Genomic DNA, 15,094 nt, shown 5'->3' on the forward strand with positions numbered 1-15,094 from the left:
ACACACACATATATATATACATACCCACACACATACCCACACACATATATATGCACACACATACATATATGTACATACACTGTATATATCGATATATATTATAAATATATATGCATTTATATATATACAAACACAATTATAGTCTGTTTAGATTGAGATCCAAACAAGGGCCATACAATTTGATTGATTTTTATGTCTCTTGGTTCTATTCCCTTCTCCACTACCTTCTCTCCTTCCCCCTCCTGTTCCTTACCTCCTCCTCTCTATCCTTTGCTCTTCCCCATTGTTGAAGAAACTAGATTATTCGTCCTGTACAGCTTTTTACATTCTGGGTTTTTCTGATTGATTCCCTAAGGCCTCATGTTTGATGTTACTTTCTTCCTTCCTTGTATTTTCTAAACATATGAGTTAGATTTCCAGGCATGATCAAACTCAGGTCTGATTTCAGTGGGGAAAAAAACAATTTACTCATGTGTGGCCTTGTGCACTTCCAGCATGAGGCACATAACCTCCTTCATTCTTTCTGTGATACAAGCAGTCATTAATAAGCATTGACCAGACCTAGTAATTCATTAGAGGTTGTAAAGTTGTTATTACTTCTCTGGAGAAATTTTCTCGTCATTGTTCCCATGAGATATAGCATAAAAACTTATGTGAAGGCATGCATGAGAGACTTTCATCATGTGAAGGCTGGGTAGTTGGTCAATGTGTACTTGGATTCAAAAATGCATCTGAAAAGACTGGGATTGTGGCTCAGTGGTAGAGTGCTCCCCTAGTATGTGCGAGGCCCTGGGTTCAATCCTCAGCACCACATAAAAATAAATAAATAAAGATATTGTGTCCAATTACAATTAAGAAATAAATATTAAAAAAAAAATGCATCCTGATCCCTGAAAGAATACCCCAGGGACATCAGCTCTCAATTCATTTGTAATGCTCTGATGCCCATGTTCACATCTTCTTTATCCCTTCATTCCAAAACTAGAGTCTTCTTTGTTTTGATTTTCCCAAAAATTGCTTGATCATTCATCAAGAAAAACTTCCATGGCCCATTATTACAATTGAAGCTCCCAAATTCCCATGTGGTTGATAGTCTAATTGTTTTTATTCTTACAAAATGGATTTCTGTTGCCTTGCCTACAAGAAAATAGCATCCAGACAAAAAGGCACCATCTTTTTTATTCAACTACTTGAATGCTAAACTAGAAGAATTCAAGTACCAGCTAGATGGTTTGCTTGGATACACATTCAACTCCATGGACATAGATAACTCACAGGCTGGCCACTAAGTGGAAATAATCTGGGATGGTCACAAGTCTGCTGTATAACTACCTGTCCCATGTTGACACATTCCTACAATGTCTCAGGACCAGTAAATTCACATTATACTTGCGAGAACAGAACTGATCAGATAGAATGACTCCTGAGAGGAGACAGTGATTAGTAATGTTTCTGCTCCATTGCTATTTATTTTTATGGCTTCAAGGCTCAGACACAACTATAGTAGGAAAGAAAGCCATTAGTAGTTACTTTCATTTTATATTCCTTTGTTCCTATGTGCCCCTCATTAATAAGATAATAAGAATTTGCCTATTTCCCAAATCCAGAGAGTGTTATATAAATCACATTTTAAATTGATTTTTGTTATATTGATTCTTTTACAATTCCTTGCAGCTTTCCAAGACCTTCAGCAATGAAAGCTATGTTGTGAAAAGAATGTTAATTGCTTTCCCTGGGGTCAAGCATCTTCTTTGTAAATCATAAATCCACTAGCTACTAAGAAACCAGATGAAGAATTGGAATTGACCATTAGTCTTACAAAAGTTATAATTGAGAGTTGTTTGTTTTATGTAACTCAATTGCAGATTTGTTTTCAATAGATTTTTCTCCTCTCTTAACATCTTCTAAATGAAATAATTACTGTGACTCTTTAGACTCAGCTTATTCATTATCTTTTTTAAACTTTATGAGGCTTCCTCTCATTATCTTTTCTCAACCTAAAATGTAGGTCACCAGTGGTTTTTCCAAAGTGCACCTAAAATCCTGATTTTCTGCATTGGTTGTGGTACTGGGTTTGGCAGGTGGTAAAGAGACAAATGCTAGAATAAAACTTCCTCTCTGTATCAAACAGATTTAACCAATATCCTCTTATGTGAAGAAGCGGACTAGGGTGAATATGTTGCACCTGCCATAGAACTACTTGAATACAGATGAGCTCTCTATGTGTTATTTTAATTCTACCAAGCAAGAAAAATGGAGACTATAATTCTGTACTTGCTGGCAGAATGATACAACAAGCCACTATTAGACTTGAGTTAATGCCCGTCTTCCTGGACAACTGCCACTACCATTGGTTTGTCTATCAGGTGACTTGCCCCAATTCCTTGATCACTTCTTCCTTCAAAATGTGAAGCCTAGTTTCTCTCCTCTTGATGAGTGTCAGACCTTGTGACTCACTTCAAACACAGAATGTGGTGCAGGTGATGTCACATGAATCCCATGGCTAGATGGCAACAAGAGTAACTTTCCATCCAATTCCCTCCCTCTCATAAAGAGGTAATTTTTAACTCGGTCTGTTGCTATGGATAGATCACTCCAGACCTGAAGATCGGAGTGTCTCAGAAGGGTGGTTTTACACAGAGTACTCTTGTCCAGTGGCTCTGGGGTTCCATTCTGAATCTTAGGTCCAGTTAACCACTTTGGACCCTTCTAGAGATGCAGCTTTTCATAAAGCTCACATAACTAATAAAGGCTCTCTCTGTCAACACGTGGGAGTAACACCTCTCTGCACTCTTAGAAATCTCTTCTTAGAACTCAAGAGGCAAACATACCTATGAAAGTAAATGTACTCCCTCTAGGAGTATCTGCCCAGAGAGGCCTAAATCAGCCAAAGTTCTGTTGGGAGTGAAAGAAATGACAATTTCATAAATGGAAGCAGATTAAGAACTCTCTTTTTTAAATGCCTCTTGGCAACTAAAGTCTGTTCATTTGGTATACAGTCCCCAAATCCTCATTTGCAACGCCAATCGTAACAATCCAATTTTTAAATCACGACTTTAATGAATAAAACAAAAGAGCTGCTACATAGGAAAACCCAATTATGTACGTTTTAACATGGAAATACTTATAAGAAATTTGAAGGCTGGGGTTGTGGCTCAGTGGCAGAGCGCTTTCCTAGCACCTGCAAGGCCCTGGGTTCAATCCCCAGAACCACATAAACAAAAATAAATAAAATGAAGGTATTTGAAGAAGAAGAAATTTGAAATGTCTGTTTTGGAAACTTGCAGTTCAAAGTGTGGTCTCTGGACTAATAATACAGAGTCAACTTTGTGCTTTGTTAAAAACGCAGAATTTAGAGCCCTATCCCAGACTCACTATATTGGAATCTGCATTTTAACATCCCCAGGTGATTCCTGTGTATAGGGAAATTCAAGAGGCCTGGTTTAGAATTCTAGCTCCCCCAATTTCCTGTGAAACTGTAGGTAGATCATTCATCCTTCTGACTTCAGATTTCCCATCTGTAAAGTAGGAAAGAGTAACATGGTTAATTCATATATTCTCATTTCATAAATATTTATTGAATATTCATTGCACTGGCAATGGACCAATGAACAAAATAAAACAAATTTTCTATTCTCTTCCAGCTTTAAAGTTTTATTTTTCTTAATCTGACTTCACGACAGATTGAATTATTTTTCTCTGGCCTTTTTTTTTTTTTTTTTACAATAGTAGTTATAGAATCTTGTGACTTTGCAGATGAAGACAGATATCAGAGAGAGTAGGGGAAACATTTCCTCAAGATCAGAAACCTACTTACTTAAAATTGGAGTAAAAGAATATACACATACATTAAACACCCACTGCCACCCCCGTCAGCTTGCTACAGATCCCCCTCCGTAAGGATTCAGAGATTCTCTGACTTGACTTTCAAAATTGCTCCACAAATCACTGGGAAATTTCACAGTATTTTAGAAACAGTGAGATTCTGACAGCATGTCAAGCATCGGCTGGGTATCTTCCAAATTATATCTCTAACAATAGCCCTCAGGGAAAGCTAGAAAAAATGGTACAAGTCCATCCATAATTGTGAAGCTAAAACTTGCTGCTATTTGCCACCAGCCATGGAACTAGAAACGTTTTTATCTTTTAAGTTCCATTAATAGGGCCTTGGACAGGAAAAAAGAAAATGGGGAGGGAAACAAAAGAAAGAAGGAAGATAAAGCAAGAAATGGAGGAACAGAAACCGGTAGGGCTAACCTCCTTTCCTATTCAGAAGCACCAGGTCTCCCAAGCAGACTGTCTTTGGTCTAGCTCCTTCAGTTAGCAGCCAGGAAAAAAAAAAAAAAGAAAGAAAAAAGAAAAGAAAAGTTAAAGCTATTATTTTAAAATGTCATTTCCTTTCCTTCAGAGGGTAGATTTCTAAAGCAACTCTTTTCAAAGGCTAAAGGAAAAATTGATTTGTAAGACAAGAAACTTTGTCCTTTTTACAAAATGGCTCCTTTATTGACCCTTGAAAATAGTATTAACTTTTATTCATATGAGAAACAGGTCTTCTTCTGCCCAGTCACATCTCTGGTTCTTTCAATGTATGTAAATGTGATTAAACAATATTGTCCGAATTATTGGTAGAGAAATTTTGTCAACTAATTTATACCATTAAGTATCAGTACTTTTAAGTCTTAATGAGTGCTTGACACATGAATAGAAAAAGCATATCAATAAATATTTGTTAAATTAATAAATGAAATAGTGTTCAGAAAAGCAACAGAAAAATAGCATTTAAACCCCCATCTGTCAAGGACTCAGCAGTTGGTGATATGACCAGTCACCACCTGCTCCCTCGGCAAGGCTGTTTTAATGAAAAAGGATAACATTGATTTATAGCCCTTATGCTTCCAGGATTGCTCAGTATTGTGGTCTTTTAGAAGATTGTTAAAAAGCAATTCTGGGTGAAGCAAACACATAATAGTCAAATGGTTATGTAGCTAAAAAAATCCTCCTGAACCAAACATTTACATAATGAGCTTGGTTGGTGAGTTTCAAATTATAATGAAGAGCAGGCAGCGTCTGAAGCCTTAAAGGTGTGTGTGTGTGTGTGTGCGTGTGTGTGTGTGTGTGTGTCTGTGTGTACGCCCATCTGCAATGGCTTCTGAGGCACACTGTATAAAAGTACATGCCTCAAAGAAGCTAGCTGAATGTTTTATGTTCAATACATGCTCATTAGGAGCTGCACCCATTTCTCCTGTTTACTTCATCTTCTTTTTTTATTTTTGCTGATCTTAAGGATGCAATTAAAATCCCAGTGCCTGGTGGTTTCTGCTAAAGAGATAAACAGTACCTGACCCCATGTGATCTGCTGCATGAATAGAGATCAGGATTTCATCTTCCAGCAACTCGATTTTGGATGGTTGCTAAGGAGACTATTGGCATCTCTGTGTCCTAGGTGCCCTATTGCTTGGAAAGAATTACAGCAGCTTTGCTTGTTACTTTCCCAGAGAGAAAAACTGAAAACTCATTAGGGCAGCCGACATTTTAAGATTCCACTCGTTTCTTTAGTGTTTTGAGTGCTGCTGGCCTTGGAGGGTAACATGTTGGCATCTTAATGAGTGTGCTTTCATGACTGACAGGTTTGTTACAGAAAAGAAAAGCACAAGCAGTCAGTCTCTGGTACCAGATTCTCTAACCTGGCCTGTGGCAAAGGCCTGTTTTGTTATTTGTTTCCTTGTTTTGCTTTTTCAGATTTGCCCACCCCCTCAAGGTCAGAGTTGGGAGACCAAGATAATCCCAGTCTTGTTTCTAATAAGCTGCACAGCCCTGGGTGGTACCCTCTCTGACCTTCAGGATTTTTTATCCTAAGCAGAAAAACAAATTTTTGTGTGAGAATTAAAGCAGAGAATGGGAACATGTTGTCAAAAGTTACTTGTAAAATGCAAAGCAGGCTGGGTGTGGTGGCCCACACCTGTAATTCCAGTAGCTCTGGATGCTGAGGCATGAGGATCAGAATTTTAAAGCCAACCTCAGCAGCTTAGCAAGGCCCTAAGCTTAGCAAGGCCCTTGGTGAGACTCTGTCTCAAAATAAAAAAAAATAAAAAGGGCTGGAGATGTGGCTCAGGATTAAGTGCCCCTGGGTATAATTCATTGTACAAAAAAACAAAACAAAAACTGCTAAGCAGGTGTTAGGTACTGTTCTCGGTATGATTTCTCAACTGTAAAGACTTTAAGAAATATCACCACAAGCATGTCAATTAAGGAATCCTCAGGATCAGCACTCCTGGAAGGAAGCAGGAGGAAGAAAGATGGATACAGGGAGAAATGGAGCTGTGAGTGGATGCAAAATTCTCAGCCAGCTCTGAAATTAGAAGAGTCCTTCAGGATTGTTTTGAATGGGCCAAATCTTTTTCTCTCTTCTCTTACAGACTGGATAATGGTGTCCCCTAAAATTCATTTCTTAAAGTTCTAATCTCCAATGCAATGGGATTTGGAGATGGGGCCTTTGAAGAGTAATTAAGTTTAGATGAGGTCATGTGGGTAGGGCACCCAGGATGGAATTAGTGTCCTTATATAAAGAAGAAAGGACCTTGCTCTCTCTCACTTTTCACCATGTGAGTCCTCAATGAGAAGGCGACTGTCTGCAAGCCAGGAAGAGAGCCCTCACCAAGAACCTGACCATGATGGCACCCTGGTCTGGGATTTCAGCTTCCAAAACTGTGGGAAAAGAATAAGTGCCTGTTGTTTAAATTACCCAGTTTATGGTATTTTATTATTGCAGTTCGTTCTAAGATACCCTCCATTAATCAGTTATTGGATATGTGCTGCCCTCGGAAGGAGCTTGACCTTTGTCTAGCTCAGAAAATGCTGATCATCTGAAGGGCTCTCTGTGGGTAGCACATTACAGTGCTCAGCACAGTCACCATCACTATTTCTTAGTTCTCCCTAGCAACAACAAAACCTCACTCTGTCCAGCTCTTTTGTCAGCATAAATCACAAGCTCTTTATTGACTTCACATTTTGCTTGTATTTTCCACCACTCTTTGGTTCCATTCCCTTCTCTTTTTGCAGAAATCCCTTCACACAGTACTTCTTAATTACCTTTTCACCCAAAAGACATACAGAGCAATAACCTGCAGCTATTCAGCATGGTGACTTGTGCCCGAGGGAGTTTCCCCAGGAAAATGGTGAGAGGTGGGACAATGAGCTCATTCTTCTCCCATCCATCTCACGTGGCATTTAACTTTTCCAAGTCTTGAGAGCAACTCACTGTTACCTTCATGTAACAAAACCACATGGATTTAAGCAGATGAGTTTTAAGGCAAGATTTATTACACTTAAATGGTGATGGGTGGGGGACTAGGAATTGAGAGGTTATTGAAGAACTTCCAGTTAAATATGGCTGAATAACCATATATTTATATCTTCATCCCCCAAGTTCTGTCTGCAAGAATTCTACATGTATGAAAAAGGACAAAGAGAACAGTGAAGGGGAAAACAAAGAAATAGTTCAGCACTGTTTTAGAAACTAGAAAATAGAAGGCTATAGACTGAGTGTCATGGTTCATGTCTGTAGTTGCAGCACTGAGAGGTTGAGCAGGAGGAATGTGTGAGCCTGGAAGTTCAAGGCCAGCTGGCAATGTAGCAAGACTCTATCTCAAAAATAAGTGAATACATTTAAAAAATAAAATAGAAGAGGAAAACTGACTCAGCAGTGGAAGGCACAGTTTGAGTGCCTAAGGAAGGAGGCTTTTGCATCAGTTAGGGATGCATTCAGCCATGAGTAACGGAATACACGACAAGCCAAAGCTTCAGTATATAAGAGTTTATTTTCTTTGGCCTCAAGAGGTCTAGTGGAACATGGTTACTGGCCTCAGCTCAACTCTACACCTATGCCAGGCTCTGTCTTTCTGCTCAGCACTCCCCATCTTGCTGACTTTAGTTTGCCTCATGGCCACAGGTTGGTTCTTACAGCTCCATTTATCATATATCTGCATTGAAGAAAGAATGAGCAAAGGGGAAGCTCAGACTTCTAGTTATAGTGGTCTCTTGTGGCTACAATGGAGCTTGAGAAAGTGTGTGTCTCACCTGAAGCTGGGCATCTGGCTGTCTTAGAGATAATGGATATCTTGTGAGCAAGGAAGAGGAACACTTGACGTAGTGGATATCTGACAGAATTGGCCACAGAGACCTACAAAAGGCAAGTGGTTTGCCTGAAAGGCATTGCTAGAGTCTAGACCCTGAGTGTCCTCCAAAGGCCCATGTGTTAAAGGCCTGGCAACCAGCCTATGGTGCTTTTAAAAGAATGAAACACTTTAGGAGGTGGGGCCTAGTGAAAGGAATTTAGGTCACTGGGGCCATGCCTTGAAGGGGATATTGGAACCCCAAACACTTCCTGTCTCTCTTTGTTTCTAGGCTGCGATGAGGTGAATAGGCTTCTACTGGCATGCACTTCTACCATGATGTACCAAAAGAATAGGGCCAAGAAACTATGAAATGAAACCCTTTGGTTTTTATAAGTTTATTATCTCAAGTGTTTTGTTTCAGTAACATAAAGCTGACCAGCATAGTCATCAGGTTTTATGGAAAGCAGGAAGGATGAACAGGGTGAAACCCCTGTAATTTGTTAAAAATCTATTGGCAAACCAGTTGGATAGTTCTGCAAATTATCTCCCACACATATCCTGAGAGCTCAACCTTGTATCCTTTCTCACTGTCTGGAGACAAACTATTTTCTAGAGAAATCAAAAGAGGAGACACTGAATCAGGAACACAGGACTCTGTAGAAGGTAGGGATGAAGACCCAAACTGGAAGTGTGAGGGTTGCATTGGAACAGTAGCATCCAAGTAGACTGCCTAGCTCCTAGCATGTTAGCAGCTATCCAGACAGGAGTCTATAGGTTTCCTTCTTGGAAAGAGGGACTACCCCCAGAGAACAGATGTCCTGATACTGCTTGTCATGAAAAAGTTGTTTTAGTAAAACAGCTTTACCAAAGACTTAAGACTTCAGCAAGTCAAGTCAGGCTTATCATGCAATAAGAAGTTGCAAAATAGGAGCTAGGGTTCTAGCTCAGCATAGAGCACTTGCCTTGCATACATGAGGCACTGGGTTTGATCCTCACACCACATAAATATATAAAAAATAAACCAAATAAAGGTATTGTGTTCACCTGCAACTAAAATATTTTTTAAAAAGAAGTTGCAAAATAGGTGATTTAGGTTGTGTTATAGAGAAGACTCAGGAAAAGCACTCTGTGAAAAACACTAGGGTCCAAGAAATCAAACCCATGCTGTTTGGTCAGGGCCAATTATTGTAAAATTTCTGATGTAATGAGCTCTAACAAGAGAACTAACCCATTGGATAATGGGCTGAAAATCACCCTGCCAAGAGTCCTCAGTCCTAAAATGTCAGCTATCAACCTGAATCCACAATGTTGGCCTGCCTGAAAATAAACACTTCTTGGAATTTCATATTAAATCTTTGCTCCTAGAAAGAAATAAAACAATAAGAAAAATAAGGTAGGCTATAGATATGGAGAATAAACAAACATAGGTAACTATAGATACAATAAAAATATATTTAAATACATAGTATTAATAAGTTTTATCTGTTTATTATGAGTATTCTGATTAGTTTTATAATCATTAAGATATTTAAATGTTTTTCTTGTTTTTAAAGTAATTTCTGCATTTAAAGGAACCTAAGTCATTAGACTTTAAGGAATTTAATTGACTAGATTTGCAATTAGTGTTTGCTTGGAGAAAACTCATTTGTAAAACTCATTTGTAAAATCATTTGATTTATTAGTTATGTTAATAGCTTGTGAATATTTAAAGGAACATTAATTGTTTAAATATTAGTAAATTTAGATTAGACAAAGTATAAGTATAATTGTGTATAATCCTTTCCAGGAAGAAAAATGCAGAGACAGTTCAACACAGTAAGCCTTTTAATCAACTTACACACACAGATTCAATCGGCTTTATTTTATATTTTTGTTGAGGTGTAAGTAATGTATGATAGGGACATCAGAGACAAAGTGCTATTAACATATGTGTACAAGTCTTGATGTGAACCTTGTTTCTTTTGGATAAACACTTAGGATTAGAATGACTGGGCCACAGAATAGGTCCAGTACACAGGTAACTTAAAGAAAGTATCAAACTGTTTTCCAAAATAGTTGCTTCATTTTTAAACAAAATATTCCTACCAACAATGAATGTATGGAAGTTTCAATTGCTTCATAATTTTGCAATATTGGTATGGTCAGAATTTATACTTCAGCCATTCCTTGTGTGTGTGTGATACCTGGGATTGAACTCAGGGAGCTTGGCCACTGTCTCACATCTAGACCTTTTTATTTTTTATTTTTTAATCTTGAGACGGGGGCTAGCTAAGTTGCTGAGGCTGGCTTTGAACTTGTAATCCTTCTGCCTCAGCCTTCCCTTCTGAGTCACTCAGATTACAGGTATGCACCACTGTGCTCAGCTTTTAAACCATTCTTTATACTTTAATATGATTGTAATGATATTTCATTGTGGTTTTAATTTGAATTTTCCTAATGATTAATGATATTGATTATCTTTTCTTGTACTTATTGCCATCTATATATCTTCTTTTGTGAAATGTTTGTTCAAATATTTTACTCATTTTTATTGGATTATCTTGTGTTACTGAGTTGTAAAATTTCCTGATATATTCTAAATTCCCCATCAATAATGTGCCTTGTGAATATTATCTATTTGTTGCTTGCTTTTTCATTGTCTTGTCTTTTGAAGAGCAAAAGTAATTTTAATGAACTTCCATTTATCAAAACTTTATCTCATAATTCATGTTTTATTGTATAAAACAATTTGCTACACAGGGTCATTAAGATTTCCTCTTGTGTTTTCTCTTAGAAGCTTTATAATTTTTTAAGTAATTTTTACTTATGGTGTTAAATGAGAGTTGTTTTTCATTTTTGTTTTGTTTTTGCATATGCCAATTCTAATATTTTAGAATTGTTAATCAAAAAGATTGTCTATTCCCCCTTTGAATTGTCTTTTTTAAATTTTTTATTATTGGTACCAGGGACTGAACCCAGTGGTGCTTAACCACTGAACCACATCCCCAGCTGTTTTTTAAAATATTTTATTTAGAGACAGGGTCTCATTGAGTTGCTTTAGGATCTTGCTAAGTTGATGAGTCTGGCTTTGAACTCGAAATCCTCCTGCTTCAGCCTCCCAATCAGCTGAGATTATAGGTGTGCACCACCATGCCTGGCTCCCCACCTTGAATTGTCAAAAATAGTTGACTATTTGTGTCACGTATGACCAATATTTATGTTGTGTCTCGTTGATCTGTATGTTTACCTTTACTCACTGTCTTGATAACTATAATTTGAAGTCTTTAAATCAAGTAGCAAGTCCTCCAACTTTTTTTTTTTTTTATGAAATTTCTTTGACTAGTTTCTTTGCATTTCCATGTGAATTTTAGAAACAGCTTGCTGATTTCTGCAAAAAAAAAAAAAAAAACTTCTGGGATTTTTACTAGGATTACATTGACTCTATAGGTCAAGTTTGAAAGAATTATCTTCTTGATAATATTGAGTCTTACAATCAATGAACATGTTGTATCTCACTATTTATGTCTTTACTTTTTTTCAGTATACTGTTCTTGCAAATGCTTTGACAAGAATTTTGTATTGTGATAAAAGCTTCATTTCTGATGATAGCTAATCCATGTAAAAACAACTGATTTTTTTAATATTGATCTAATATTTTGCAAACTTGTTAAAAGCAGTATGTTTATCAGTAGTGTTTATCTTGTCTGTCCTCTGAGACAGTGTTCTCTGAGATAGTGCTACCTGATGCTTAAAGTCTGAAAATCATTGTTATCCATTTTTTTGGTTTGTTTGTTTTAGTAGAAGAGTAAACATGATCACAGTTATTCCATTGTCATCAGAAGCACAGAAAGCTATCGAGACTTTTAGTGATTCGCTCTTTAGTGAGAATGGACATATAGGGATCACTAAGCACTCTTCAGTTCAGGTCATCAGCATGACAGACAGAAACCTCAACAAACAGGACAAAAAGGAATTTAAGAGAAAACTTTAAATATTTGAATCAATGTTCTTGGACTAACCAGCACAATCAATATGTAAAGGTATATACCAAGAGTGAATTCTAAGGGATTCTTGGGCAGGGCAGGTGGTAGGTATCAGACCACAAATAAAGGATAAGAAATAAAAATGTTGTCGTTTTCTCAATAGCTGCGTTGGAAGCAGAAGGTATTAATGAGTCACTGATCAACATTCTGTAAAGACATAACTTCCAAACAAGAGTTCTATTCCCAGCCTAATTATCAATGATTCGGTGAAGAAATAAAGAAATATTCAGCCATAGAAGTTCTCAAAATACAACCTCCCAAGAGTCCTTTCTCAGAGAGGTATTGGAGGATATTCTCCAAAACAGTCTAGCAGAACACCAAGAAGGGGAAGACATGAGATCAGAAAACAGGGGACTCACCACAAAAGAGAGGTTGTTGAAAGTCTCATAATGGCAACTGAACATGTGGCTTCAGAAACGAGTGAGTTTGTTTTGAAGAAGGTTGGAAGGCTGCTGGAGGAAAAACTCCAGGAGGAAAGAGTTCCTCCTGAGGAGTTCTGGCTTGATTTCTCTTCCCTGTCACTCCTCACAGACTCCTGAGTCTATGCTAAACCTATCCAGCCTTTCTCCCGAAATCACATTGTCCTACCATAACAAGTGCCAGAAAGACCACTATACATTGTCACAGGGATGCTATGGAGATGCATGAGTCCAACCTAGGGTGAGGTAATTAAAGAACGCAAAGCTCAAAATTCAAGGAGGTACTCATTCTCAAAGCAGGACCACACCTCAAATCTTCTCCCCAGTTGGTGGATGTCTGAACGTCAAGTTGTCTATCTTCTCACTATGATAGACTGAGGCATAATGGCCAGTGTGTGTGTGTGTGTGTGTGTGTGTGTGTGTGTGTGTCTGTTTTAGAATTTATATGATTCTTTTGTATTCAATTAAATTTAAACCATAGTTTTGTTTATTCATTTAATTTTATTTTGTGTGTGGTGCTAGAGATCAAACCCAGGGCCTCTACTAAAAATTCATTCCACCACTCACTCCCAGCCCTATTTTTTTTTTTTATTTTTAAAAGTCCTTGTAAAGATTTCTTCACATTTTATGAGACCAAATTTTAATTTTATACTATCATAGCAACTTTGCTCCTTAAAAATTTCACAAGCAAAAATAACCTCCATTATGACAATCACTTATGATCCATGCATAATAAAGAATAAAAGTATGAAGAAAAGAAGTGGTAGAGAAAATAGGAGTATCTGAAACACAGTTTGTTCTTACCAGTCATGTGAATTATGCTTTCCATTGTATGCTTCCAAGGCTTAAGGATAAAATTTTCTCAAGTGATCTTGTGAAGCCACAAGTGCCTGCCAAAATATTAGAAATGGAAGAATACAAATCATCATTACAGTCTTAAGTCTGCTTCTGAAAATATGCAGAAAGCATTTTCAAGCAGTACCCAGACTGTCAATTTGTGAGATGGTTTTAGTGAAATTGCATTATCATGATCTACTGATCTTCAAGAACAGGTGCTAAAAGTAAGTTTTTACCATAGTCCCTTATGAATAAAGAAGGGAAGCTTAATACTGTGGTGGTAACATCCCCATCAGCCAAGTCTCTATTGGCAGAGCTAGGAAAAAAAAGTCTTGCTACTCATCAAACTTCAATAAAAAGTGACAATTTAGTAACATAAATGTGTGGTATGGTGGCCACAGGAGCAATCTAGGAGCCAGGGCTGTTCTATACTATAATAACTTTTCAATAGGCCACCAAATTTTATAATAATTGAAAAATTTGATAACAGCCTCAACTTAGTCTTATGTTCTAGAAATTTGTTCTTTGCTGGTCATATTTAGCTTTGATCTTGCCTTAGTGGAAATATTGATTTTAATGCTCAGCCACTAAACATTCAGCCAGTATCTGTATCTGTTAGGGATATATTTTTCTATAGCATGGTTTTCTCTCCTCTCTCCACCCTCCCTTTCCCCCTTCCATTTATATGTATGGGTTTCAGTTAGATTTAATTTATTCCACAGGTTACACATCCAGATGTGTCTAATCTAGAAGAGGAATAAAAATCCCCCAGAGATAGATGAGGGACTCTTGTAAATTGGGCTTCACGTTTTAGGGAAATGGGGAGAGCTTCATTAAGTGAGATATACTAATTGGAAGCAATGGAATAGCATCATGTTTACAGATGTGGATTAAGTGGGAGCAAATTTATACCAAGTCATAGGGGAATAAACACTAAAAAATATTACATAAACATTTGCTTTGGTCTGAGTGTTCTCCTGCATATGTTAAAACATAGTCTGCATTATGTTGATGTTGGGAGGTAGGGCCTTTGGGAAATGATAAGGTCATAGGGGTGCTCTTAAGAATGGAATTTGTACCCTTATCAAAGAGGCCCAGGAGAGCTTGTTCACCACTTCTGCTAGGCGAGGATGAATAAAGAAGGCACCATTTTTGAGGCAGAGGGCTCTGAGCCCTCACCAGACACTGAATCTGCTGACACCTTGATCTTGGACTTCCTAGCATCCTTACTGATGAACCATTGTTTATAAATTACCCAGTCTATGGTACTTTGTTTTAGCAGTCTGAACTAAGACAACAGAATGTCATCAAAATGCTATGGTTAGTACCACTAAAGGAGAGTTTAGTTTGTTTTGGAGTTTATTCCATGATTTTATCACTTCCTACTGTATCTCACATATGCTAGCTATACAGAAAGGAATACTTTGTGTCTCCTTTTGCTTTAAATGTTAATAAGCCTACAAATAAGGCATATTAAATGATGACTCAGGCACATTTGTACTCAGTCTACTAGTGTCCCTCCAAAATTCATATTCTATTCACTTGAGACATCAGGCTGTGATCTTTGTTGGAAACAGATCTTTTATTATTGGTTCTTTTTGGTTATACATGACAGTAGAATCTATTTTGATATAATTATACAAGCACAGAATATATATTCTTCTATAATTAGGACCCCAGTCTTTTGGATGGTAAGAGTCAC

General features: G+C 37.4%; 1 protein-coding gene across 1 annotated transcript in view; it reads right to left on the reverse strand.

Annotated features, from left to right (window-relative positions):
* Window positions 1–13,385: 13,385 nt before the first annotated feature.
* Gpalpp1 (GPALPP motifs containing 1) overlaps window positions 13,386–15,094 on the reverse strand; it is an 82,585-nt gene continuing 80,876 nt past the window's right edge. The window contains exon 8 of the mRNA XM_048800945.1: window positions 13,386–13,445. Coding sequence (XP_048656902.1) covers window positions 13,401–13,445 — 45 coding nt within the window. The 3' untranslated portion in view covers window positions 13,386–13,400. The remainder of the gene's footprint in view (window positions 13,446–15,094) is intronic.

Source organism: Marmota marmota, unplaced genomic scaffold (genome assembly GCF_001458135.2).
Source record: "Marmota marmota marmota unplaced genomic scaffold, marMar, whole genome shotgun sequence".
In the NCBI taxonomy this organism is placed as follows: domain Eukaryota; kingdom Metazoa; phylum Chordata; class Mammalia; order Rodentia; family Sciuridae; genus Marmota; species Marmota marmota.